The 27,216-nt window shown below is 33.7% G+C and overlaps 1 protein-coding gene across 6 annotated transcripts in view; it reads right to left on the bottom strand.

Annotated features, from left to right (window-relative positions):
* Positions 1 to 27,216, bottom strand: part of Zranb3 (zinc finger RANBP2-type containing 3) — a 281,585-nt gene that overhangs the window by 125,047 nt on the left and 129,322 nt on the right. For all 6 annotated transcript variants that reach the window (XR_013424061.1, XR_013424060.1, XM_078017309.1 and 3 more), the window contains 3 exons: positions 26,765 to 26,850; positions 7,923 to 8,094; positions 6,611 to 6,727 (listed from right to left, as the gene is read on the bottom strand). Coding sequence is in view for 4 of the 6 variants with exons in the window: in XM_078017309.1 (XP_077873435.1) it covers positions 6,611 to 6,727; positions 7,923 to 8,094; positions 26,765 to 26,850 (375 nt within the window). In the remaining 2 variants the exon portion in view is untranslated. The remainder of the gene's footprint in view (positions 1 to 6,610; positions 6,728 to 7,922; positions 8,095 to 26,764; positions 26,851 to 27,216) is intronic.

Consider the following 27,216-nt stretch of genomic DNA (forward strand, 5'->3'; position numbering starts at 1 on the left):
AAAATAATTTCTAGCTATTCTCTGTATTTATGTAGTGTCGGTTGTAATACTACCTTTTTCATCATCTATGATGGTAATACGAGTTTTCTTTCTCCTTCTCCTCATTAGTGTAGCTAAAGGTCTGTCAATTTTATTCATTTTTTCAAAGAACCAACTTTTTGTTTTGTCAATTTTTTCAATTGTTTCTTTTGTTTTGATTTCATCTCTAATTTTGATTATTTCTTGCTTTTGCTGCTGATTTGTTCTTCTTTTTCTAGGGCTTTGAGATGTAGTGTAGGTCATTTATTTGTTGACTTCTTCTTTTAAGAAATGAACTTCATGCAATGAATTTTCCTCTTAGTACTGCTTTCATAGAGTCCCAGAGATTTCGATATGTTGTGTCTATGTTCTCATTTACCTCTAAGAATTTTTAAATCTCCTCTTCGATGTCTTCTGTAACCCACAGTTCATTTGGTAGTGTACTGTTTAGTCTCCAGGTGGAGAAATTTTTATTTTTTATTTTGTCGTTGATTTCCAATTTCATTCCATTATGATCTGATAAAATGCATGATAGTATCTCTACTTTTTTGTATTTGCTAAGAGTTGCTTTGTGGCATATTATATGGTCTATTTTAGAGAAGGATCCATGTGCTGCTGAGAAGAAAGTGTATCCATTTGATGCAGGTTAATATATTTTATATATGTCAGTGAAGTCTAAGTTAATGATTGTATTACTGAGTTCTATAGTTTCTTCATTCAACTTTTGTTTAGAAGATATATCCAGTGGTGAGAGAGGTATGTTAAAATCACCCAAGATTATTATGTTGTGGTCAATTTGAATCTTGAACTTGAGAAAAATTTGTCTGATGAACATAGCTGCAACATTGTTTGGGGCATATATATTTATGATTGTTATGTCTTATTGGTGTACCATTCCTGTGAGCAGTATGTAATGTCCATCTTTATCCCTTTTGATCAATTTTGGCTTGAAGTCTACTTTATTTGATACAAGGATGGAAACCATGTTTGTTTTCACAGTCCATGTGAGTGGTATGATTTTCCCCAACCTTTCACCTTCAGTCTGTGTATGTCTTTTCCTATCAGATGAGTCTCCTGTAGGCAGCATAATCCAGTTTGCTAGACTGTGTATTTTGATTGGTGAGTTTAAGCCATTAACATTCAGGGTTATTATTGAGACATAGTTTGTATCTCCAGCTATATTTGTTTATTTTTGTTATTTAACTTGATTTCCTTTAATTAGTTTTTCCTTTAGGGTGTTACCTCCCTCTGCTAATTTTCATTGTTGTTTTTCGTCTCCTCTTCACGGAATATTTTGCCAAGGATGTTTTGTAGTGCTGGTTTTCTAGCTATAAATTCTTTTAACTTTTGTTTATCATGGGAGGTTTTTATTTCATCTTCAAATCTAAAGCTTAATTTTGCTGGATACAAGATTCTTGGTTGGCACCCCTTTTCTTTCAGAGCTTGATATATGTTGTTCTAGGATCTTCTAGCTTTCAGGGTCTGTCTTGAAAACTCTTATCCTATTTGGTTTTCCCCTATATGTAATCTGATTCCTTTCTCTCGTGGCTTTTAAAATTCTCTCCTTATTCTGTATGTTGGGCATTTTTATTATAATGCGCCTTGGTGTGGATCTGTTGTGATTTTGTACACTTGGCGTCCTGTAGGCTTATTGAATAGGGATTTCCAATTCATTCTTCATGTTTGGAAAGTTTTCTGATATTATTTCATTGAATAGATTGTTCATTCCTTTGGTTTGGACCTTTATGCCTTCCTCTATCCAAATAACTCTTAAATTTGGTCTTTTTATGCTATCCCATATTTCTTGAATGTTCTGCTCATGGTTTCTTACCATTATCGCTGTGTGATCTATGTTCTTTTCAAGATTATATATTTTATCTTCATTGTCTGATGTCCTATCTTCCAAGTGATCTACTCTGTTGGTGATGCTTTCATTTGAGCTTTTAATTTGGTCTATTGTTTCTTTCATTTTAAGGATTTCTGTTTGTTTGTTTAGAACCTCTAGCTCCCTGTTGAGGTGATCTTTTGCTTCTTGGATTTGTTTATGTAGCTCCTTGTCGAAGTGATCTTTCACTGTTTGTATTTGCTCTCTTATATCTTCCCCATGTATATCCTGAACTCTTTCTCTGTCATTTTTTTCTGCTGTGGCTGCCAATGATTCTAATGATGTGGTGTCTTGCTTGATTGTTTGTGGTACTTTCTTCTCTTTTCATTTTGCTCATGAATCTTCCTTTCCAGCTCTATGGGTCTTGGGTGTTATTGTTTTTACCCTAAAGGTTTGTAGTGCTCCGAGAGCCCTCCTTTGTGAGGAAGGACAATGTTAACAGATCCCAATATCAACAATATATCACCTATGAACAATTTGTTGTTATTAACATGTTTAGTTTGGTCTCAATGTACTGAAATGTTGGATTCAATTATAATCTAAAATATAATCAGTAGTTTTGTAAAAAGGTTTACAGTTTCTGACGATGGACAATGAACTGAGGGTGGGGCATAGGACGATATGGTGAGGAGGAAGGATGTGAGGACATAGAGGTAATATATCTTAGAAAATGTGAAAGAGAAATCTAATGAAGATAGTTAGTAGCAAGAGAATAGACAGAAAGTAATTTCGAGTAGACAAGTACATGGGAAGACCGTAGAGTACATTAAACAAACACATATATGTATTTAGAAAAATACAAGATGTTAAAATAGTAAAATTTGGAGGAGGAAAGAAAAACGAAAGAAAAAAAAGAGGAAAAACAAAGGCATATACAACACCTCTATATTATATTATTCGGAGGACTCAGTCCTCAAAATCCTATTTCATGCAAAGTTCTTGGTTTCACATGTGTTGGGGATGTGAGGGCCAGAGGATAGAGGGGTAGAAAAGAGAAAAAAAAATACTCGAAAGAAGAAACCAGGGTTGTTGCTAGTTTTAGAGACCTGTATCTTTTCTGTTTCTCTTCTCATCTAATAGGTGGCTTGTCTGTTTTAAGCTAGTGTCTCTGCCCTCAGGATGGTGTAGGTAACCAGAGTGGGAAGATTGGTCCTGGTGTAGGGCATCTGGAAGTGTGGAGTGCCACTTGCCAGTCCCTGCAGAGAGATTGCACATAACGGGTCACTCTTGGGACCGCTTGTCTGACTTGAGCGCCCGGTACTGTCTCCCTCTCTTGCCTGGAGATTTCCCAGCTCCTGGTCTCTCTGTTACACTCCAAACTTTAGTCCCATTCCCTCTCACTTATCAGTTCCCACCTGCGGGACCCTCACTCCCAGGCTCATACAAGGTGGGTGGCGCCCTGGTGGCACTGCACACCTGCCAACTGGAAGCTGTTTTTGTGTTGAGTAATCACTGTGCCGAGTTATCACCACTGGGGAGTGGGGGGCGGGGAGGGGTTGGATACCTGGCACCTGTCCAGATGGAGATCTGATCTGAGAGCTGTCCCCACCAAATATGGTGAGAAAGGTTATCCAAGATGGAGTCAGTTTACTTCCACCGCCAGGGTGTCTGGTGAGGTGGGGGGAGCTGGGTGATGGCATTGTGCTGTGGGTAGGTAGTAGCCGAGTGACCTGAGTGGGAGCAGAGCGTGGGCTTTGGGTTTTGGGAGCCAGGGGTCTGGAGTCCTGCTCAAACGCTGAGGCTCTGAGCCCTGCGTGAGAGTCACAGTGCTGGTGATTTCTGAGGAAATCAGCTGTATAGGGGTTCTTTTACACTCTCTGAGATGCAGTATTCCGACTAGGTGAGATCTGAGTCATGGAGCAATACAGGATGCTGCCTCCCTCCAGCCCCCCATCTTGGAATCCCAATATTGTTAACTAGTATTTCTCCTTTCCCTTTCCTCCTCCCTCACCCTCTACTGTTGGCTTATAAGCTGATTGAATACATTTTCTTAATCTCTGATACTGTTTTTTATTTCAAGCATTTCTCTTCTACTGAATTTATATTTTCATGCAACTTCTGTAATTCTCCATCTCTTCCTATATCTTTTCCATTAGATTCTTTCTTTTTTATTTTCCCTTTAGGTACCGGGGATTGAATTCAGGGACACTCAACCACTGAGTCATATCCTCATCCCTGTTTAGTATTTTATTGAGAGACAGGGTCTCACTGAGTTGCTTAGCATCTTGACATTGCTGATGCTGGCTTTGAACTAGGGATCCTCCTGCCTCAGCCTCCCAAGCCACCGAGATTCACATGCGTGTGCCACTACACTTGGCTTCTATTAGATTCTTTAAAAAAATACATAAATATACTATATATATACACACATACATATGTGTGTGTGTGTGTGTGTGTGTAGACACAATACCTTCATTTATTTATTTTTAAGTGGTGCTGAGAATCACACCCAGTGCTTTGCATGTGCTAGGCTATTGCTCTACCACTGAGCCACAACCTCAGCCTCTATTAGATTCTTCACATACTATTCATAGCTATTTTAATGTCCTTGTTTAATAGTTCTACCATTTGGATCATTTTAGCATGTGTCTTCATTGATTGTTTTATCTCTTGACAATAGATTAGGATTTTTTTAAGTGGCTTTTACATTTATTTCACATTTTCTATTGAATGTTAGAAATTATACATAGAAGAACAGTACACACTGAGTAAATGATAGTTACATGTGGAACTGGTCATGCTTTTTGTTAGGGTGACAGTATAAGACTGTAGGGGGTTGAGTCAATGCAGTAAGTGTGGTGTCAACTGGGAGGTGTCGTAAATACAGTTATTCCATACTAAATGAAAGTGGTATAAACATACATGGGAGAAAAGAAAGCATCTTCAACAAATGGTGCTGGGAAAACTGGTAATCCATGTGTAGCAGAATGAAATTAAACCCCTCTCATCTTACACAAAAGTCAACTCAAGGTGGATCAAAGACCAAGACATTAGACCAGAAATCCTACATCTAATAGAAGAAAATATAGGCCCAACATTCCATCATGTCAGCTTCCTCAACAGGATTCCTAAACAGCAAGAATCAATAAATGGGATGTTATCAAACTAAAAAGCTTCTTCACAAAAAAGGAAATAAAATCATGAAGATAGAGCCCACAGAATGGGAGAAAATGTTTGCCACCTGCACCTCAGATATAGCATTAATCTCCAGAATACATAAAGAACTCAAAAAAACAAAACAATCAATAAATAAGCAAAGAAACGGAACAGACACTTCACAGAAGAAATATGAATGGTCAACAAATACATTAAAAATTTTCAACATCTCTAGCAATTAGAGAAATGCAAATTAAAACTACACTGAGATTTCATCTCACTCCAGCCAGAATAGCAACAATCAAGAATACAATTAATGTATGAAATATGATATGTCAAGAGCTTTGTAATGTTTTGAACAACTAATAATAATAAAAAAAGAATACAATTAACAATTAATGTTGGTGAGTATATAGGTAAAAGAATACATTCATACATTGCTGGTGACACTGCAAACTTGGAATGAAATCACCATTTGACCCAGTTATCCCACTCCCTGGCATATATGCAAAGGACTTAAAATCAGCATACTACAGTGGTATGGCCACATGGATGTTTACAGCAGCTCAATTCATAACAGCTAAGCTATGGAACCAACCTAGGTGCCCTTCAACAGATTTAAGGAATAAAGAAAATGTGGTATGGAAACACAATGGAATAGAACTCAGCCAAAGAAAGAATGACTCTATGACATTTGCCAGAAAATGGATTGGATGGATCTGGAGACAATCATGCTAAGTGAAATAAGCCAATCCCCCCCCCCAAACCAAAAGATGAATGTTCTCTTTGATATGTGGATACCAACACACAACAAGGGGTGTGGGATAGAAGTTGAGTAGATTAGACAAAACGGAATGAAGGGAAGGGAGGGAGGCAGGAATAAGAAAGACAGTTGAATCAATCTGACTTAACTTTCCTATGTACATATGTAATACCCCACAGTGAATCTCCACATCATATACAACCACAATTAGATCCTAATTAGAATAAGATATACTCCATGGTTGTATAAATATGTTAAAATATACTCTTCTATCATGTATAACTAAAAAGAACAAATCAAAAGAAAAAAGAAAAAAAATTGGATGCTGCTTAGATTCTCTTGTTACATTTACCATTAGTACATGAACTTCAAAGTCCCCTAGCAATGGGATGCTTCTACTTTGTGATAGTGTGTTATAATTGCACTGTCAGTTTTTCAGCAGCCCTGCATAGAAGGCTTTCTTTCTCCTCCAGTGGTAGATTATGAAGATATTTCAGTGTTGAGTTCATGGTGGGGCACAGGAGATCTCGAATCTATTGGTACCAACTCAGCTAAGCCTTACAGGTGTTACTTTTTGGTTTTTCTGCCTCCCACCCCCACCCAAACTGTCTTGTCACTATGGATGGTCCTGAAGAAGTTTTAGCTCCACCTCCAGCTATAATAGATCTTTCCCGCATATCATGTCAAGGTCCTGAGTTCCAATAGGGTTTGATGCCCATACCTTAGGGTAGACAGCTTTTGTTCTTGTCCCACTCCCCAAACAGTAGATCCTACTTAATAAAAACCTATCTAATAATAACATTAAAATATATTAAAAATTTATGTTTGATGGCACAACAATGAGGTACCTTGGCAATAGCAGTCTGTTTAAATATGCGAGTAATCAAGCCCAGAACAGTCTCTGTGCCACCTGGATTTGGAGATCTCATTAATCTTTTCCATTCTTCCAAACTGGTATTCAAATCCTATGTGGGATAAAATAAAATTATTTAGGAATATAGCATAAAGAACATAACAATTAATGTGATCATGAATCATGTCTTACTTCTTTCCTCTTCTGTGTAGAAAAACAAAAGGAAAATTCTTATAGATGCCAATGTGTTCATTTTAAAACATCAATGCAGGGTTAGGGCTGTGGCTCAGTGGTAGAGCGCTTGCTTTGCATGTGTGAGGCACTGGGTTCAATTCTTGGTACCACATAAAAATAAATAAATAAATATACTGTGTTCGTCCAAAATTTTAAAAATATTAAAAAAAAGAAAGATACAAGTGAAAACAAAGTCCTTTGCTAGCTTCATAAATCAACCAATCTTAAGGACAAATATTTTGTAAAGTGAAAATAAAAAGTTAAACACATAGGAAAGCAGGGTGGTTAAAATGTATATGGTTGCAAAATATTCTTACAAAAAGATAAGATTTTATTTAAATAAGCATAAAGATTTAGAGAATAAAAATAAAATATAATCATAAGTTGCTGTATCATTTTATTTTTCTTTCTAATGCTAAAAGTGAAGAAAATTGGATAATTCTTATTTTAGAAATAACACACTGCTCCATATTTGCAAAATGCTTACTTTAAGTTTTCAAGATATAATAAAAGCTCCTTGCCCCGAAAGCCATGTCCAGATTTGCAAAATTTAAAGAATATATAAACATTGCACTCCTCAAAAGTAAATACACATAAGGTTTAGGTAAAACACACTTTTGGCTTTCTGCTATGTTGAATGCTACATCTTACAATATAATTACAGAGTTTGAGGATTTCAAGAGTAGGGTTACACTTACGGTATTCTCAAAGACATCTATTCACACTTTAAAAAAATTCTACAGCAAGAAAAACAATTTTCTTTATTATTGGGTCTCACATTATAGACATTTTGAATTCTTATTGCTAAATCTTTGTTGCAGTTGAAGTACTTTTTTTCTATATTCAGCACAAATATTTTTAATCACTAGGTTACTATATCTGTTCACATATTTGATAACTGAAATTAAATTCTTCCACACTCTTCCTGAAAAGATACAAAATCAATTCATATGCTCTATTAATTAAACCTATTTTAAGAAAGCAGGCTTTTCCTTCTGTGAAATATGTACAATCTTTAATAGTATAATTTAAAATGATTTTACAACAACTTTCAATCAAATGAAGGTTCTCACCTTGGCTGCTTTGTCGGGAAGATCAAATGGAATATGCTGTCTGATTTTAGGGGGCAGCTGGGTTAAAACTTCAGTCTTTAATCTTCTAATCATTATGTCATTTAATAGATGGTGAAGTTCCTTAAGATTTGATGCCCCTCTATAATCCCACTGAGGTCTTTTACCAAAATATCTGTAAATAGAAAGTAAAAACATTTTGCAAAGCTGAATGCTAGAGTAAGAAAACAATTTATCTGATATGTTCTTTTTTCAAAAAAACTGATATTGGGATTCAATCCAGGGGCACTTAACCACTGAGCCATATCCCCAACACTTTTTGAGTCAGGGTTGCACTAAGTTGCTTCAGCCCTTCTAAGTTGCTGAGTCTGCCTTTGAACTTGTGATTCTCCTGCCTCAGACTCCCAAGTCACTGAGATTACAGGTGTGTGCTACCCTACCTGTCTACATTCTTCCTTTTTTTAATGATAACGAGCCATGATGTTGCTTTCACTATTTCTGATGAAAATTAATTTCAAAAAGCTTAATGTAAGAAATGTTAATTAACAAGCTTACATACTACTCAAATATAGAAAAGTTAGTGTCTAAATACTATTTACACTGAGTTAAAGCTGAGATGGACAGGTAATGCAGAATTGGACTATGTCATTGTTTCTAAATGGGGGCATTATTGGCATTTGGTTGGGATTATATATCGAAGTATGTTTAGCAGATTTAGCCCTGAGTGGAAATAAACTGTCAGTACACTAGCCAGTCATTATTATTACTCAAAACATCTCAAACATTTCCCCTACTCTCTATTCATACCAACTATCTCCACTTGAACTGTTAAGCATAGCAGATTACCTGGTATTCTCTTTTTCCTTTGAAACCAATGAACTGACACCAGAGGAATTAAAAACAAACAAAAAAAGACACAAAACTATCATGAAAGAGAGAGTGAGAGAGAAGATATCAGAGGATATGTAACTTAAAGAAATATTTAGAAGGTACAATGTAGATGAACAAGTGGTAACTGATGTAGCAAAAGCAAGCAAGCAATAATTTAAAATGGTTGCAAAAGGCAAATTATTCTCTAGATCCCTGAGAAGATCAGGAATTGGAAGTACCAAGTAATGTGAGCAAGTGTTAAGACAAAGATTGTAATCTGGGGAAACTACTGAATTCACATCTGGACAGCTGGCCCCCTATCACTGTGACAACAATTACTACACATAAAATTCCCAATCATCTCTTAGGGGTTTATACTACCTACTATTAAAAATAGCTGTTAAAGAATAAGGAAAAATTCCTGTTAAGTTGTATTATGATTCCTAATACTGATAATTTAAGTAATTATCCATTTTCATGGGGTTTGGGCCTATTTTAGCACAAATAGATCTCAATTTGAGAAAGCTGGAGCTTACAAACATTAAAATATTTTTGTTTAATGTGTCAAACTAAACATACAGGAAAAGTACAATTTACATTAAAAATTATGCTTGCACTGTAGATTTGATTAGAAGACTGTAGTAAATGGATAAAATGTACTGTATGACAAAATGAAAGATACCATTTAGTTGTCATCAACAAGAAATTCATTCGTTTAAAAAAAAAATCTAAGTGCTGCCATTGCACAAAAAGTTTAATGGGTTTATGCATAATCACAATAAACTGAACTGCTGAAACTTTTCCATTAAAATATTTTTACTTCATTAATATTTTATTTCCTCATATTTATATAAAAAATTTTAATGAAAATGGAAAAATACTTGTCAATATCTAATTCCATTACCTATTTTTCCATTCATATACTTAGGAACCTTTTGAATTGCAGTTTAAAAAAATCTAACATTCCAAACTGCCAATAACAGAAAAAAGAGGTTCAGAATTAAAGATCTTCCATTAAAATGGATTCTTAAGCACACTCTTCACTTACACAACATACCCTGCAAGTATGCAATATGCTAGTTTGAGGGTTTTTTTTTTTTTTGGCATAATTGTTACATGCTAGCACAGAGCACAAAGGTATCTTAAAACAGATCTACGACTAAGGCCACACCTGCTTTCTGCAGAGCACTTATGTCCTGTGCTTTAGAAGTGCAGATCTGTTTTGTAGTCAGAATACAGTACACTGTTAGGTATGTAAAGATGAGGTTTCTTCACTTCTTAGTAAGCTTCACATTATGGTGAGAAGATTTAACTAGTTGCTCCCTGGGTATTTTACCCATATGTCATAAGCCATACTCTTGGTATTAAATATGGTTTAGAAAAATTATTTCTTGCTACCTTCCACTTCCACCATTTCTCTTTCAGTGGAAACACAGAATGCTAGAGGTAGCATTTACTCTGCTGGCAACACCACATTTGTCGGAATCCCAGTCTCATTTTTGGAGTGTGAAGGGGAAATAACAAGGGCAAGGGGGCTAGAGTGTCACCCCTAAATGGCTGGTCTCTTCCCAACTTTTCTGTCTTGCCACCCAATCCCTAAGCAATCACTAATCTACTTTCTTTTCTTTTTTTTTTTTTAATTTTATTATTTATTTGACACATAATAAATGGGGACTAATCTACTTTCTATCTATATTTTCCTTTTCTGAACTTTCATGTGTGAAATCATACATTATGTGGTGTTTTATGACTGCCTTCTTTCAGCTAGCATAGTATTTTCAAAGTTCATTTATGTGATTGCATAAATTAGTATTTTATTTGTTTTGAAGATTGAATAAAATGCCACTGTATGAATATACCAAAATTTGTTTATTATTTGTCCAATGGTGGACATTTGGGTTGTTTCCCAATTTTGTATTTTATGAATAAAGCTACTACAGACATTCAGGTACAAGTTTGTATGATCATATATTTTCATTTCTTGTGGGTAATGCCTAGTAGTGGAATGACTGGGTCATATGTTAACTCTATGTCTGATCATTTGAGAAAATGCTAAGAATCATTCCAAAGCAGCTGGATTACTTTACATTCTCATTGGCAGTGTATGAGGATTCTAAAATGACTTTCCCATATTATATTGCTGTCAGCACTGCGTAAGGGTTACAATTTCTCCATACCCTTGCCATACTTATTCTCGATGTCTAGCTAATTTAATGAGTGCAAAGTGGTATCTCATGCTTTTGACTTGCATTCCCTGATGACTAATGAAGCCAAGCATTTTTAAATGTGTTTGATGGTCATTTGTTTATCTTTTTTTTTTTTTGAGAAATGTCTTCTCAAATCTTTTGCCCAATTTTTGAATTGTTTCTTTTTATTATTGAATTATAGGAGCAATTCACATATTCTACATATACATTCCTTATCAAATATATGATTTGCAAATATTTTTCCCAATCTGTGGGTGGTGTTTCCATTTTTTTGATGGAATATCTTGAAGTACAAAACTTATTTTGAGCTGGGTGCAGTGGTGTATGCCTGTAATCCCATCTGCTCAGGAGGCTGAGACAGGAAGACCATGAGTTCAGAGCCAGCTTCACTCACCATCTTAGCAAGGCCTTAAGCAACTCAGTGAGACTCAGTCTCTAAATAAAATATAAAAAGGCTGAGGATGTGGCTCAGTGGTTAGGTGCTCTATGGTTCAATCCTCAATACAAAAAAGTTATTAATTTGAATGAAGTGCAATTTGTCTAGTTTTTCTTTTGTTGCTAGTGCTTTTAGTGTCATATCTAAAAATGCCTTAACAAATCCAAAGTATAAAGATTCACTCCTATGTTTTCTCATGAAAACATTTAAAAATGTTTTAAAAACATTGTCTTTACATTTAGCTCTCTGTTCCATTTTGAGTTAACTTTTATATATGGTATGAGGTGAATGTTCAATTTCATTCTTTCTTTGTGGCTATCAAGTTGTCCCAGAACCATTTAAATGCTGTTGTTTTTGTTAAGAATCAGTTAACTGTAAATGAGTTTATTTCTGGACTATTAATTCTATTCCACTGATCTAGATATTTATCTTCATGTAAGGACCACACTCTCTTGATTAGCTCTGTAATCCATCCCTTTAGTCCTGTTTTTCTTTTTACGTTTAGGCTATTCTAGTTCCCTTACAATTCAACTCAACATAAATTTTAGAATTACTTTATTGATTTGTAAAAAGGAAATTGACCAAGATTCTGATAGGGATTGTGTTAAATCTATAAATAAGTTCAGTAATATTATCCTCTTAACAGTCTTTCTATTATATGGACATGGAATGTTTTCCCACTTACACCTATAATTTCTTTCAACAATATTTTATGATTTCAGAGTAAAAGTGTTACACATTTTTATTAAATGTATTTGTAAATATTTTATTATTTTTGATGCTATTGTGAATAAAGTTGTTTTTTTCTTAATTTCATTTTTGGATTATTCATTGAAAGTTTTAGAAATCGAATTGCTTTTTGTATACTGATCTTGTATTCTGTAACTTTGCTGATATTGTTTTTCAGTTCTAAGAGTTTTTTAGTGGATTCCTTAGGATTTTTAATATATAAGACCATGTCTCCTGAAAATACAAGTTACTTCTATTTTTCCAATGAACTCCTTTTATTTATTTAATTTATTTGCCTAATTGCTCTGGCTAAAACTTCTAGTACAATACTGAACAAATGATAGTGGCAATAAGACAGTCTTATCCTGATCTTAGGGGAAAATATTTGGATTTTGACAATTAAGAATTACCATTATCTGTGGGATTTTTGTAAATGTCCTTCATCAGGTTGAGGGAGTTGGTGATTATATTGCTTGTCTAGGTGTGCACAAGGCATCAAGTTTGATCCACAGCAACACACACACAAACAAACACATGCACACACAATTAAAGTAATAGTCCACAGAACATGATAACTGCATATTGGTAGTAAGGTACAGCAGCAATTATACTTCTAAGTTTTAACTTATAGGACTGAATTTTGATCATCCCAGATTGAATCTACTGGGTTAAGAACAGTTTTTAAGGGGAAAATGTAAGTTTGATTTTCAAAATGTTGACTGTTATGTACTTACGCTATATAAGTACAATGAAGATTTCTAGCATGATAATATTGTTGTAATCGATTCAGGCTTTAGGGGAAGTGGTCTGTAGATATAGATGCCATGAGTTTTAAGAGTTAAAGCCAGGAAAAAAGTTGAAACTCGTCAGTAATAAGGGAAGAATGAAAAGGAAAGAAAAGCATTTTGCTTTTGCTATCCTAGGAATAATTTCTATTATTTTCTCTACTAAAATTTTTCCCAAATCCTTGATCTCTTTAAATATAAGGAACTGATGTAAATCCACTGAAATTTCTGAGTTCCAAAGTATGATGATACAACACAGTATAAAAACAGGTTTACAAAATAATTTGTATAAATTTTAATTAATATACCTATATAAAACTCCTATTTGCTTAAATTACCATGTATTTCAAATGTTAAGATATAATGTTATCTGCCAGGTATGCTGGTGCATGACTGTGATCCCAGCGGCTCGGGGAGTTCGAGACAGGAGGATCGTGAGTTCAAAGCCAGTCTCAGCAACTTAGTGAGGCTTGAGCAACTCTGTGAGACCCTGTCTCTAAATAAAAAATAAATAGGGCTGGGGATGTGGTAGTGTGATTGAGTGCCCCTGGGTTCAATCCCCAGGACCAAAAATAAGTAAAATAAAAGAAAGTATATAATGTTTAACTTGTACATTACTATAGTAGAAGTGGTTGCTTTCATATTTCATGTTAGGAAGAATGACACAAATTTTGGGAGAAAAAAGCTAAAAAATTTTTCCACTACTTTTTGTTGTAGTCACCAGAATTTACTTTTTAAATATATATTTATTTTTAGTTGTAGTTGGATGCAATACCTTTATTTTATTTATTTATTTTGATGTGGTGCTGAGGATCGAACCCAGAGCCTTGCACATGCTAGGCAAGCACTCTACCGCTGGGTCATAACCCCAGCCCACCAGAATTTACTTTGCCCCCTTTATTTCTCTCCCACCAGAATTTACTTTTCCCTCTTTATTTCTCTCTCTCTCTCTCTCTCTCTCTCTCTCTCTCTCTCTCTCTCTCTCTCTCTCTCTCTCTCTCTTTTGGAGGGGGGATTGGCTGAGGATTGAACCAAGGGCCTTTTCCATGTCAGGTAAGTGCTACATCCCTGAGCTACATCTCCAGCTTTTAGAACTTATTTTTTTTTAAGTTGTTGATAGACCTTTATTTTTTATTTATTTATATGCGGTGCTGAGAAGTGAACCCAGTGCCTCACACATGCTGGGCAAGTGCACTACTGCTGAGCTATAGCCCCAGCCTCTCAGAACTTACTTTTGACTACATAGCTGCTTATGGAATTTAGCTGCTGCTTTTTAAATCTTAGAACTATATTTTTAAAGAATACTTTTATCAAGGATATACCTACACATAGTTTAAAAAACCAAATAAAAAGGCTTCCACACAATGTGGAGCTGTTAGTTCAGACTTTGATATATGCTCCCTGCTTAGGGATGGATAAAATACAAAGAGAAAACAAAAATTCATGTTTGGGCCCAAAGACAAGATAAACGTCTCTCTGGCCCAGAAATAGAACAAAAAATGTAAAGAGAGCAGTGGTGAAGTCATCAATCTGCTTGTTCTCTGTCTAAAAAAAGACAGTGAGAGCCAAGAACTCAGGGTTGTTGCAACAAAGTAATTTTTATACAGTTTTTAATACAGAATGAATTTTCCAGGAACTACAAATGATGTTAACTCAAAGGGATATTGTGTGTTGTTTTGTTTGAAACTTAACCCTGAGTGGTTTGCCACTTTGGAAAATCTAAGCCACTGACACTTAATGGCTCTGGGGTAGCTGAACTGCAAACATACTCCTCTATTAGTGTGCATCTGCAGAAGAGGTACTCATAATGATTCTATACATTTACCAATCTCTTCAGTTTTATGATCACATTTCTCCCATCTAATATATTTAAAATTCACAGATATTTATTAGTTTAACATAGGAGTCTTAACCTTGGTGGTTAAGTAACAGTACGTTTTATAATCAATGGAGTCTTAGATTCCAAACAACCCAATATACAAACATTTATTTCATTCTTATTTTAAATTGTTGTAATGTAGTCACTCACCCATTTACATTAGTAAAGTACATATTTTATAGGTTCCTTAATTTTTATTTTTCTTCTCTGTTATGCTTGGGCCCTATTGATTTTTTTGAAATTATATATGGTCATTGATTACTATGTCTATGAATTCCATTTCAGTATAATAAGGGGAGTATCATACATTTATTATGAAAAGTGGCCTTAGGTTCCTAGGATTGAACTCTACAATATGACTACTTTCCTTAATTGCTCATGTTTGTTTATAGCTATTATGCAGTGTATACATAAGAATAAATTCTAAGGGTAAAGACATTTAATATGTTTGTAATTCATTCTTTTAAAACAAAGTCAATACATAAAAAGCCAAAAAGAACAATAAAGACCAATACTCTTCCCGCCACAACAAACATATTCCTGGAAGTTGAATACACAAGATTTTTTTTTTTTTTTTACTTTAAGATAGTCTTTTTTCTTTTTAGTTGTTGATGAACCTTTATTTATTTTCTTATGTGTGGTACTGAGAATCGAACCCAGTGCCTCACACATGCTAGGCAAATGCTCTACCACTCAGCCATAACCCCAGCCCACACAAGATCTTAACTACAAGATCTTATTTTTTTTAATTTTTTTATTTTTGGCAAAGCTAGGGATCCAATCCAGGGCTTTGCACATGCTAGGCAAGTGTTCTACCAGAGAGCTACTTCCCTTGCCCTCTTAAAAGCCTTATATTAGGAAACAATAAACATTCTGAAGTGAATGTATAGCCACAAAGATGACATAGTTATTATTATCAATGTAAATAAAGTATAAAAAAATAAATTTCAAAAACTAACAATGATATTAAATTGAATTTCTCATAAAGTCAAATTCTCTTCAGTTGAAAGGGTATATCCTAGAGCATGGTGGTAGTTATGGACTACTCTATTTCTTACCTTCCTAATCTCTCTTGCACCATCAATCAACTAGATATAATTAACATCTAAAGACTACTTCATTTAACAACAGCAGCCAATACATTATTTTCAAGTTTACATAAACAGTAATCATGACAGATCATATTCTGGATCGTAAATACACTATAACAACTTTAAAAGAATAGAAATCATATAATGGCTCTCTCAAATCACAAAGGAATTAAACAAGAAGTCATTAATGAAAAGACAGCTGGGAAACCCCATCCACCTGAGAGATTAAACAACACACTTGTAAATAATATATGGATCAAAAAAGGAATCTTGAAGAGTTAAAAAATATTTTGAACTAAATTAAAGTGAAAATACACATTTTCAAAATTTGTGGGATGCAGCAAAAATAATGCTTAAGATGAAATTTTTAGTACTAAATCAATATATTAAAAAATGAAGTTTGAGGGTGTACCTCAGTGGTAGAGTGCATGCCTAGGATGTGCAAGGCCTAGGGTTTGATCACCAGCACCACTAAATAAATAAACACACATAAAAAAGAAAAATGATGTATAATCAATAAACTTTTCCATTTGAAACTGGAAAAAGAAGCAAATTAAGTCTTAAGTAAGTAAAAAAAAATGAGATAATAAAAATGAAAGCAGAAATCAAAGAAATTGAAAACAGGAAATAAGTATAGAAAATAAAATGAAAACCTAGTCTTTTAAAAGTTCAAAAAACTAAATAAGGCACTAGCCTAAAAAAAGAGGTGGGTCGGAGTGGAGACAGAGAAAGGAAAAAGGAGAGATATGACAGGAATCACTAATATCAGAAATTAAAGAGGGTATCTACCACTACCCCTGGGTATTAAAAGGATAATAAGTGGATAGACTGAACAACTATATGCTATGTCTACAAATTCAACAGTATAGGTGAAATAGATTAATTCTTTGAAAATCACAATCTCCTAAAACCCACAAGACAAAACAGATAATCCCAAGACACTGAACCATTAATTAAACAGAAAGAGCCAGTTCCAGGAACCAGAACCAGGCTTACTTTGAGTTCTGTCAACACTTAAGGAAAAAATTATACCAACTGATAATTGTTGAAGCTGGGTAATGAACACATGGTGGAAGGAGGGTTCATTATACCATAGCATTTACTTTTGTATACATTGAATTTTTTCCCATACTAGAATCTTCGAAATGAACTAAGAAACAAAAAACATGGAATCCAAAAATGTAGGGATCCAAAAGAGCTTAACTGCAAAGGAAAATTCAAGATAATAGTATTAGAGCTATAGGAGAGAAGCCACCAGGAGAAAGAAAAAAAAAAAATCAATGTGTTTTTAAGACCTATTGGAAGTTGACAGGTCTGTTGAACTATTTCGGTAAAAAAAAATAGCAATGGCTATATTAAAGACCAAGCTGAAAGAGAAAAACAAATAGTTAATAATAAAATAAAAAGGTTTCCCAAGAAAGTAGTAATCAATTACTTGATTTATTAGAGAACAACATTAATTTATTTAGTCTATTTATTTAGTCAATAATATAAAGATATACATTGAATTTAAAAATAATCCAAATATTAGAAAAAAGAATAAAATGGTGGCAAAGGGTGACTAAATTCACTTTTTAGTTCTTTGACTTGGACATATTACTTAATTTTTCCAAAATCAGTTTCCTCATTTATCAAATACCACATATACCACTACCTTGTAGAACTGTTGGAAAAATTAAAAATAATATATATAAAACAAACAACATAGTATCTTCTATATAAAATGTAATATGGTAAATATAAATGATGTATTATAGTTATTGATATGGAAAGATGTCCTAAAAATATGAAATGAAACAAAGCACATTATGAAGTATGTATAATCTATATAAAATTGCTTGTCCATCTACCTATCTACCTTCCTATCATCCATCCATCTACCCACCCATAATTATATTTAAACAGAGAAGTTATCTACAGGAAAAGTCATCAAAATACATTAGTAATGGTAATATCTGGACAGAGAGATTTCAGTTGATTAAATTTTACTTATTTATAAAATCTTTTCCCTGATTTTTAAAATAGGTATGAATCATTTTCCCAAAAGCAATAATCTTTAAGTTAGTAAAAATAAAGAAAAAGACAACTTATAAAAGCAACGGTAAAGTTTTGGACAAGGTGATACTAAATGAAAAGTAGTAGCTGAGAGGATTACAGGCAGGCTAGATATAAACTATTAGACTTTTTATATATATGGACAAGGGTAGACATTTTTAAAAAGTGAAGTCAGGGCTGGGGATGTGGTTCAAGTGGTAGCGCGCTCACCTGGATGCGTGGGGCGCTGCACTCGATACTCAGCACCATATAAAAATAAAATAAAGATGTTGTGTCCACCGAAAACTTTAAAAAAAAAAAAGTAAATATGGTACTTTTCCTTTTTTTATTTCATTGTTCTACTTCTTTTTCTACATCTTTTTAATGTATATTTTAAAAGTTCTTACTCACATTAAGACAAAAATCTACCTCCCTAGTAAGTTCCATTATTTGAAACTAGTTCTGCCCTTAGAGGCCACAAAGACAAAAGTCTAATTCCTTTAAAACATGACAGATCTTTAAATATTTAAGACTTATTCCCCTAAGGTCTCTCTTTTTGAAATTTCTATAGACTTTGTAAGATCAAGTGCTATGTCTTACTCATCCTTGTATCAGGGGCAGCTCTGAAATAATGTCTTAAATATAGTAGACAATCAATAATGTTAAGCATTTGTGGAGCTAAATATGAAATTCTCTCATTCTGGTCACTCTTTCTCATATGTTTTCATTTGTTAAAATACTTCTTAAAATATGATTTTTTAATTCCCTTCTAGTTCTTTGAACTTCTTGTCTTCGATGACCTTTTAAAATCTACTTCAAGCATTCACTTACACAGCTATAACTTGGTCCTGAAAAATAGCTCTATCTGGTAAACTCAGAAATACTAATTCCTATACATCCCATCCTTCTAGGGTATCTGCTCATTTATACTCATCTTTACTATCTCATAAGGACATGTCAGTCAACTGACTGCTGTAGTTTCTCTATATCATGATATCCTTCTTGTCCTCATTTGTCCTCTTCCCATATATTATTATGATATCTGAGCTCATATATTAGCTTTGTTCTTAATAAAATAGCCTAAATTTTCTTGTCACACAGTACCTATGCCAGGCTCCTGGGTGTTACTGGGGAAATCAGATATTAGAAAATACAGGATCCACTGCAAATCTAGTTACTGACCTCAAAAGTTATTTTGTATTGCAAACAGTCCTACTACACATGAATCTCACTATTTTGCCTCATTTGACAAAATTTCAAACCATATCAACTCTAAAAAATTTTAATGCTCCACTTTTTTATTTCTTGGTACTTATGACTGTCCTCTCCTTATTTTTGCAGGGTTGAGGGAGAGTCCTAGGGATTGAACCCAGAGGTGCTTGACCACTGAGCTACATCTCTAGTCCACTTTAATTTTTTTTTTTTAATTTTAAGATAGGGTCTCACTAAGTTATTTAAGGCCTCACAACATTGCTGAGGCTGGCCATGAACTTTCAAATCTCCTGCATCAGACTTGGGAACTGCTGGGAATACAAGAGTGCACCACTGCATCTGTCTTTCATAGAGAAAATAAGACTTGAGCTACAAACTGTCTCAACTCTCTACCACCCCATAAAATATGGCATATTCTAAATAATATAATACTGTGTACTCATAAAAAAGGATGAAGCTATTTATGTATATAAGAAAAAAGACAAAGGTAAAAAATACAAAACAATGATTATGTTTATAATACACTAACATCTTTGCAAAAATATGAATTTGCTTGAATATGCACACAGGTTGTATGAAGAAACATTAAACTACATATAATTGCCTATAGAGAGGAGAAGCTAAATGAACGAGATTATAGAATTTTAGAATTAGATTATAGAATTTTAGAATTTTGAACCATGTGAAATTATTGTCTTTAAACAACCCCAAAACTTATAAATCTAATCATGCACATCTCTTCCATGCTTTAAAACCTCACGTTGCAGAAACCTAATAGAAAGCACAGTATGACGAGTACAGAGTTTTAGTTTGGGATGATAAAAACGTTCTAGTAATGGAACTTTAGTAGTAGTGATGGTGGTACAATGATGTAAATGTACTTTAAGTTATTGAACTGTACATTTAAAAATGGTTAAAGAGCAAATTTTGTTCTCTTTTACTACAATAAAAACCCAAACAATAGTGACAACTAAAAACCAAAACACTGTACAATGCTTTCCTATTGTTGTTAGGATGAAGAACAAGATTCTGTATAACACGAGATCTACCTAACTCTGCCATTTTCTTGATACTCTTTTTTTTATAGCTCTAGAATATTCAGCTGAATATTAGTAGCTCAATGGTACAGCAATCTCTCTTGACCTGGGCCTGTGCCTGAGAAGCAGAAAATATTACTAACATGATACTTCTTCTGGCCTCTATGACTTGATTAGTTCACTCTGATATACTCTGCCATAGCATCTTTTACTTCTTTTTATGAGCCTTGTCACAACTGTAATTACCTGGTTAGTATCTGACTTGAAAACTCAGTGAAGGCCGGGACCATGTGCGTCTTGTTTCCTAATGAATATTTGATGGCTATCACATGTCATAGCATATAACAGGTACCCTAAAATATTTTTTAATGAATGATTAAATTATAAGTAAACCATAAGTAATGAGTTGAGCCATCCCTTACTCCAATTTAGTCTAGATTTATTCAAAACTGAAGTCTTTTTGAACTGAAGTACAGAAAGTTAAACACCTTTCACAAAAGCCAACTTATCCAAGCATAAGTGCAGAATTTATCTTATTAACTTTTTTCTAATTATTCTTCAAACTATTTCTGCCATCCCATATATTAACTTTTCTCAGATTTGAGCCATTTGCAAGTGGAATATATATCAACTCTATTTAGACATGGGCGAGAACATTAAATGAGACAGTGTTGAGGAAAAAGTACAGTACAACTCCGTAAGAGATGGTTCCTGAAAGTGACTGTAACCCATTAATTAACACTCTTTGGGAATGGCTATAAATACCTTTAATGTATATTATCACCCAGCTTCCCTCTCATAAAAATTTAGACAACTAATTCTCCTAAGAAGTAGAACTGGCAAAAATTTGATGTTATTATATTGGGAACAGAATGAAGGACCTTGTGCATGCTAGGTGGAGCACTTTATCACTGAGCTATATCTCCAGCTCTTCTTGGGATATGCTAATCTTTAAGCATAATATTAGAGAGGACAGGTATGTCTTCCACAGTGTACCTTTTAATGGTACCTCCTTAAAACAGGGTATTTTTTCTATGTAAAGTAATGTTTATTAAAGTTGACATTTCTTAAGTCTTACTGCCAAGAAAAGTATATGTGGGTGAGGGATGGGAGTAAGAAAAAAATCAGATATAAGACAAGCAATTTAGCCTCACAAGTTGCCTATAAATTGACAGAGGGATACTGGATGAATTCTAAAGTCTTTTCTAGCTCGACCAATTGATCATTCAAAATCTTCAAGTCACATTTGTATTTATAGCTTACTCTAAATATAACTCAGTAAACTGAATGATGTAATGCATTTTGGATAGGGGATTTTCTGGATAAGTAATCCTTTGCTCTGTGCCTCTCAAATCAAACTAGGTACACGGTTACTTAGACCCTGACTTCTCTCTAATCACATTTGCATCGGTATGCTTCTGTTTGCCATTACTTAGGTATTTAATAAACTTTATAAAGGCAATGTAACATTTTGCTTAAACCTAACTTTATTTTGAACACAGCCATGACATTTTTGAATATAAAATATGTGTCTAGAACAGAATAACTAACCATGATTTGCATTCTGCAAAATTATAGTGTGAAAATGACACCTTCACAGAATCAAAACATTACAGAAAAAATATAGCATGGCACAGATTAATTTAAAATGCCAGGAAATGCCTTGATCTGAGTATGAGTCTATGAAACTACAGAGCTTTCAAGGTAAAGAAGTAATGGAAAAGCAAAACTTTTGATGGAACCTGGAAGAAAATCACTTTTGAGCAGCATGATATTAATCTTAAAATGGCTTTCTCTAGAAAACAGAAAAATAGAACACAATCTATACAATCATTCAGCACTTCATAAAGATGAAACTTTCTTTGAAACAGTGTTTGCATTAATTAAAAAAAGGACAAGTATACATTTTCATTGTCAAGTCCTAAACAAAACAACAGAAAGATATGCTTGTTGAACACTTAGGTTTTTCTAGTTCTCTTAAAGCAAATCTAGTAGGTTTGTTTTACATAGGCAATTTTCTTTTTTCTTTTCTTTTTTTCTTTTTTTTAGCTGGGGATTGAACCCTGGGGCTCTTTACCACTGAGCTACATCCCTAGACCTTTTCATTTTATTTATTTATTTTTAAAATATTTATTATTTAGTTATAGGTGGACACAATATCTTTATTTTATTTTTATGTGGTGCTGAGGATCGAACCCAGTGTCCCATGCTAGGCAAATGCTCTACCTTTGAGCCACAACCCCAACCCCTTTTCATTTTATTTTGAGAAAAGGTCTCAGTAAGTTATCAAGGCTGCCCTTGAACTCATGCTCCTCCTGCCTCAGCTTCTTGAACTTTTCTTGTCTATAGGCAAGAATCATAACTAAGATAACCAGAATCCATCAGCAAAATTGTATACAGGGCAAATTTCCTCTGAGTAAATACCTGAGTAGATATGTATATATATCTAAACTAAATCAAGATTATGTGATAGTAGAACACTAACAATATTCAAAATAGATGTTACTGTTGATTTTTAAGTAGAAGAAACATTAATTTGTAGAATCAATCTACAAGTCAGCAAAACATATTCATTTTCATTTATATGTACTGTTTAAAAAATATCTTGGGGCTGGGGCTGGGGTTGGGGCTCAGTGGTAGAGCACTTGTCTGGTATATTTGAGGCACTGGGTTCAATCTTTAGCACCACATAAAAATAAATAAATAAATAAAAATAAAGGCATTGTGTTCATTTACAACTAAAAAAAAATGGAAAAAAATAACTTATTAAGGTGGGCATGGTGGCACATGTCTGCAATCCCAGTGGTTCAGAAGGCTGAGACAGGAGGATCAAGAGTTCAAAGTCAGTCTCAGCAAAAGTGAGACCCTGTCTCTAAATAAAATACAAAATAGGGCTGGGGATGTGGCTCAATGGTTGACTGCCCATGTTCAATACCCAGTACCCCCCCAATTCCCCCCAAAAAACTTGTTAAAGACTAAAGATTTATTTCTTTGTTCAAACTAGCATCCAAAAGGACGCATAGTTTAATCAAAACTCACTTTAGTATATGAATTAAGGCTGTAGTATAATAATTAAGCCCTTTGTGCCAATATATAACCATTCACTTCAAGTTATAAACAAAATCAATTTAGAATTCTTAACAAAAACTAGTCAAATGGTACTAGTTTTTCTATTTGTTTGCACAGAAATAATAAAATGTTGGTGTAACCTATATAAGAACTCATTTTAGTAATTCACTGATTAAAGAAAGAACTGGTGTTTTACTCATTATTTAAAATCAATATGAAGAAAGTCATATTTGGGACTGGGAAAGATTATCCAAATCACTTAGTCCACCCCTGTTTATTCAGGGACCTCCATATCTACATTGTGAGAAATATTTCTGTGGCTGTCTCTCCCTCTGAAGATGACCTACATTCTCCTTTGAATATGAATTTCTTGCTTTACCCCAAAAGTTGCTCCCTCTCCAGATGGCCTATATTCTCCCTTAAATGCATATTTCTTGCTTTACTCCCAAAGATGTCTTTCACTTGAGATAGTCTTCATTCTCCCTTGAATGTGTATTTGTTTTCCAAAAAAAAGAAAAAAAAATCTGTAGAGAAAGAAAGAAAAAGGAAAGAAGGAAGGAGGGAAGGAAGGAAGGAAGGAAGAAAGGAGGGCGGGAGGGGGGAAGGTAAGATAAGGGAAGGAAGGGAAAGAAGGGAGAGAAGGGAAGGAAGGAAGGAAGGAAGGAAGGAAGGAAGGAAGGAAGGAAGGAAGGAAAGAAATGCTTCTCCTAGAAAAATGTGTTTCTTATTTTTTTTCAACACTTCATCAATTTTCTAAACAATTCCATCAGCTCAGATCATCTAGGAATTTAGCAGACAAATAACATTATACATGTCCAGAAGTTCCATGGAAACAAAATAACAACAAAAGATTTAGTATTCAAGGATTCAATAAAGACTAAATGTCATGCGCCAGATTCGATGTTATACAATGGGACTATGACACTGGAAAAGAAAAGTGTTCTGTCCTCATGGAGCTTCTAGTTGGTAACTCACTCCATGGAAGAGCCAAGGTAGGATATATTCCCTACCACACTGATCACATACTGGTCCCTGTTATAAATCTCTAGGTAGCTCAGTACTCACACTAAGGTTGAATAGTTGAACTAACCACATGTAAAGGGACTCCATAGGGCACTATGGCATCTACAGAAAAGCATCAGAGGCTGTCAGCTAGGACAGAGGCCACAAGAGTGACATCCAGAAAAAAATCTCTGTGTGTGTGTGTGTGTATGTGTGTACACTCTTCAAAAATAAAAGTTTTTCTGATATTTCCTTTTCTTTTAATAATGTCTTATAAATTCTTTGTTATCAATATATATAGACTTGCATCACTATTTTCAAAAACTGCATTCTTTTCCATTTTATAGTATAAAAATCGTAATTTTACGACATCCTCTACAACCTGATCATTGTCATTAATTTATTATTTACTAGTTATGCAATTTTAATTATGCATACATGTGCATATGTGTGTATATATACCTATGTTTTTGTATGCCTATATATACATGTATGTGTGAATAATACAACACAGAAAACCATAACCATGACAGTTATGTAGCACTGAAGAAGTGCAGGATATGGGCTTTTAAATTTTGGGCAAATGGGGAGGTTGAGGCAGGGGAATGCTACTGCCCAGGAGTTCATGGCCCACATTAGGGAACACAGCAAGACCCTGACTGAAAAATAAATAAAATGAATATAATATAAATAAATAAACAAACTATGCTTATATTCCTGATATAAAAACTCTTCATTTATATATAATCAACATAATAGGCCTTCTAATGAGATCTTAGATTCTCCAAGTCTATAATATTGAAGACTTCTGCATTTATAATCATAAGTAGAAATGATCCCTGTTTTTTTTCTGTACTATCTTATCTGATGTTGGTATCAATATTAGACTGCCCTCATATAAACAATCTGGGAAGGAATCTTCACAATTTACAGATCTTTAAAAAGCATAAGAATACCATGACCATCTAGGAGTATGTGAAGGAACTATAGAAAGGAAAAAAGAAAAACAAATACATACTGAGAAAATACATGAAAGACTCATATCACATACAAGGAGATGTTTTATATAATATGTAAAGAATTCCAACATAATAATAAGAAAAAAGCCAATGCATTTAATAAGCAGAAAGGCAAAGAACATATATTAACAGAAAAAATATAAATGACTTATATATGTATAAAAAATGCTCAATTGCATTTAATAACATAATAAGACAAATGTACGTTAAAATTATTATCAGATCAGGTTGGCAAGAATCAAATAAGTTCTATTTCCCCTTGTTGATAAGGTATAGGAAAAGAGAAAACCTTATACACATAACTTCCATGATTAACTTCTGTGAAGAATAATTTGGGAAAATCTCCAATATTTATGCCCTTTGAACCAGCAATTTCATTTTCATAAACTTCTCTTAGATTTATTCACATGTATTTGAAGTGAAATATTAAAATAATAATTATTGAGTGCTCACTATGTACAATCAAAATCAAGCCCTTTATAAGTATAAGCAAATATAAGTCTAATAATTCTGAGGCAGGCCTAATCATTCTGTTTTTAGAGCTTAAGAAATTAGGTATGAGGAGATAAAGTTACTTTCCTTAAATAAAACAAGGTGTGAAAATAAAATATAGGTGGCCTAGGTCTGGAGTTCCATATTCTTGAATAACTATAATATGCTACTTCTCAATGTGAACAGTGATATTTATAATTGCATTGGCTATGTATGACAAACAAATGCCTATTAAGAGTGACCTGTATAAGTAAATTCCAAACAGTAGAAAACACATAGCATTTTAAATGAATGTCAAAACGTCAAAGCTCTTTCAGGAACCGAAATGGAAGGACTGCCAATATATATAGTAAAGAAAGCAAACAGCAAAATAATAATATATACGTATATATAATGTACATACATGGAGCAATATTATATATATTATACATGCAAAATAAATGCTTGCTCAGGCATTGACTATCTCCAGAAGGATGCAAAAACTATCAACATCAGTTATGTGGAAAGGGAATTAGGGTTGGGGTTGTGGCTTAGGGGTAGGGTACCTGTCTAGCATGTGTGAGGCACTGGGTTCAATTCTCAGCACCACATATAAACAAACAAACAAATAAATAAAACAAAGGTCCATTGACAAAAATATTTAAATATTTAAAAACTATATTTTAAAAAAGGGGGAACTTATTACATGGCTGGGAGACCACGGAGGAAGAAGCACTCATTTTTTACTTTTATATATATGCATGTAGATCTAGTCAATAAAAATAATTACAAAGATAAAAAAGTATATAAAGCAAAAATTTTTAAAAAACCACTTTGCCATTATCTATTTATTTTAGATATAGTTCATCCACACAAGCTTTTACTTGAAGGAATTATTCCATAAGTACCACAAGTTTGGAAAACACTGGAACAAAGAATGATTAATGAAGCTTAACGTTCATAGGAAACGTGAAGGATAAAAACTCATGAAAATAACGTCATACCTGATACGTGCATTACAGTATCTTTTGGCATAGTCAGTCCATGTTCCAAATTTTTGTGGAAAAAGAGCTTCAATCTGCATGAAAAGCTGTAACAATACAATATACTCAATAAGTTGAAATATTATTATGGTGATAAAATAAGTTAATAAAATATTACAATGTATAAAATAAAATCTACTTCTTCAGTGCCTCTTCTTTCTTTCCACCCACCCATCCATTTTTCAGGAGCAACAGTTATGTGTTTCTTAAACATAAAAACTTATACATTTTTTCATAACTACATGGCATATATATATATATACACATATATATATATTCTCTTTTATTACAAGAGGATCATATTATACATATTGTTACTCAAATAAAATTTTGTCCCCCAAATATATCTTTATGTCCCCTAAACATGTAAAGTACATACACATTTTTATTTGGTTTGAAAAATTATATAACCA

This window comes from Ictidomys tridecemlineatus, chromosome 7 (genome assembly GCF_052094955.1).
Source record: "Ictidomys tridecemlineatus isolate mIctTri1 chromosome 7, mIctTri1.hap1, whole genome shotgun sequence".
Classification (NCBI taxonomy): Eukaryota; Metazoa; Chordata; class Mammalia; order Rodentia; family Sciuridae; genus Ictidomys; species Ictidomys tridecemlineatus.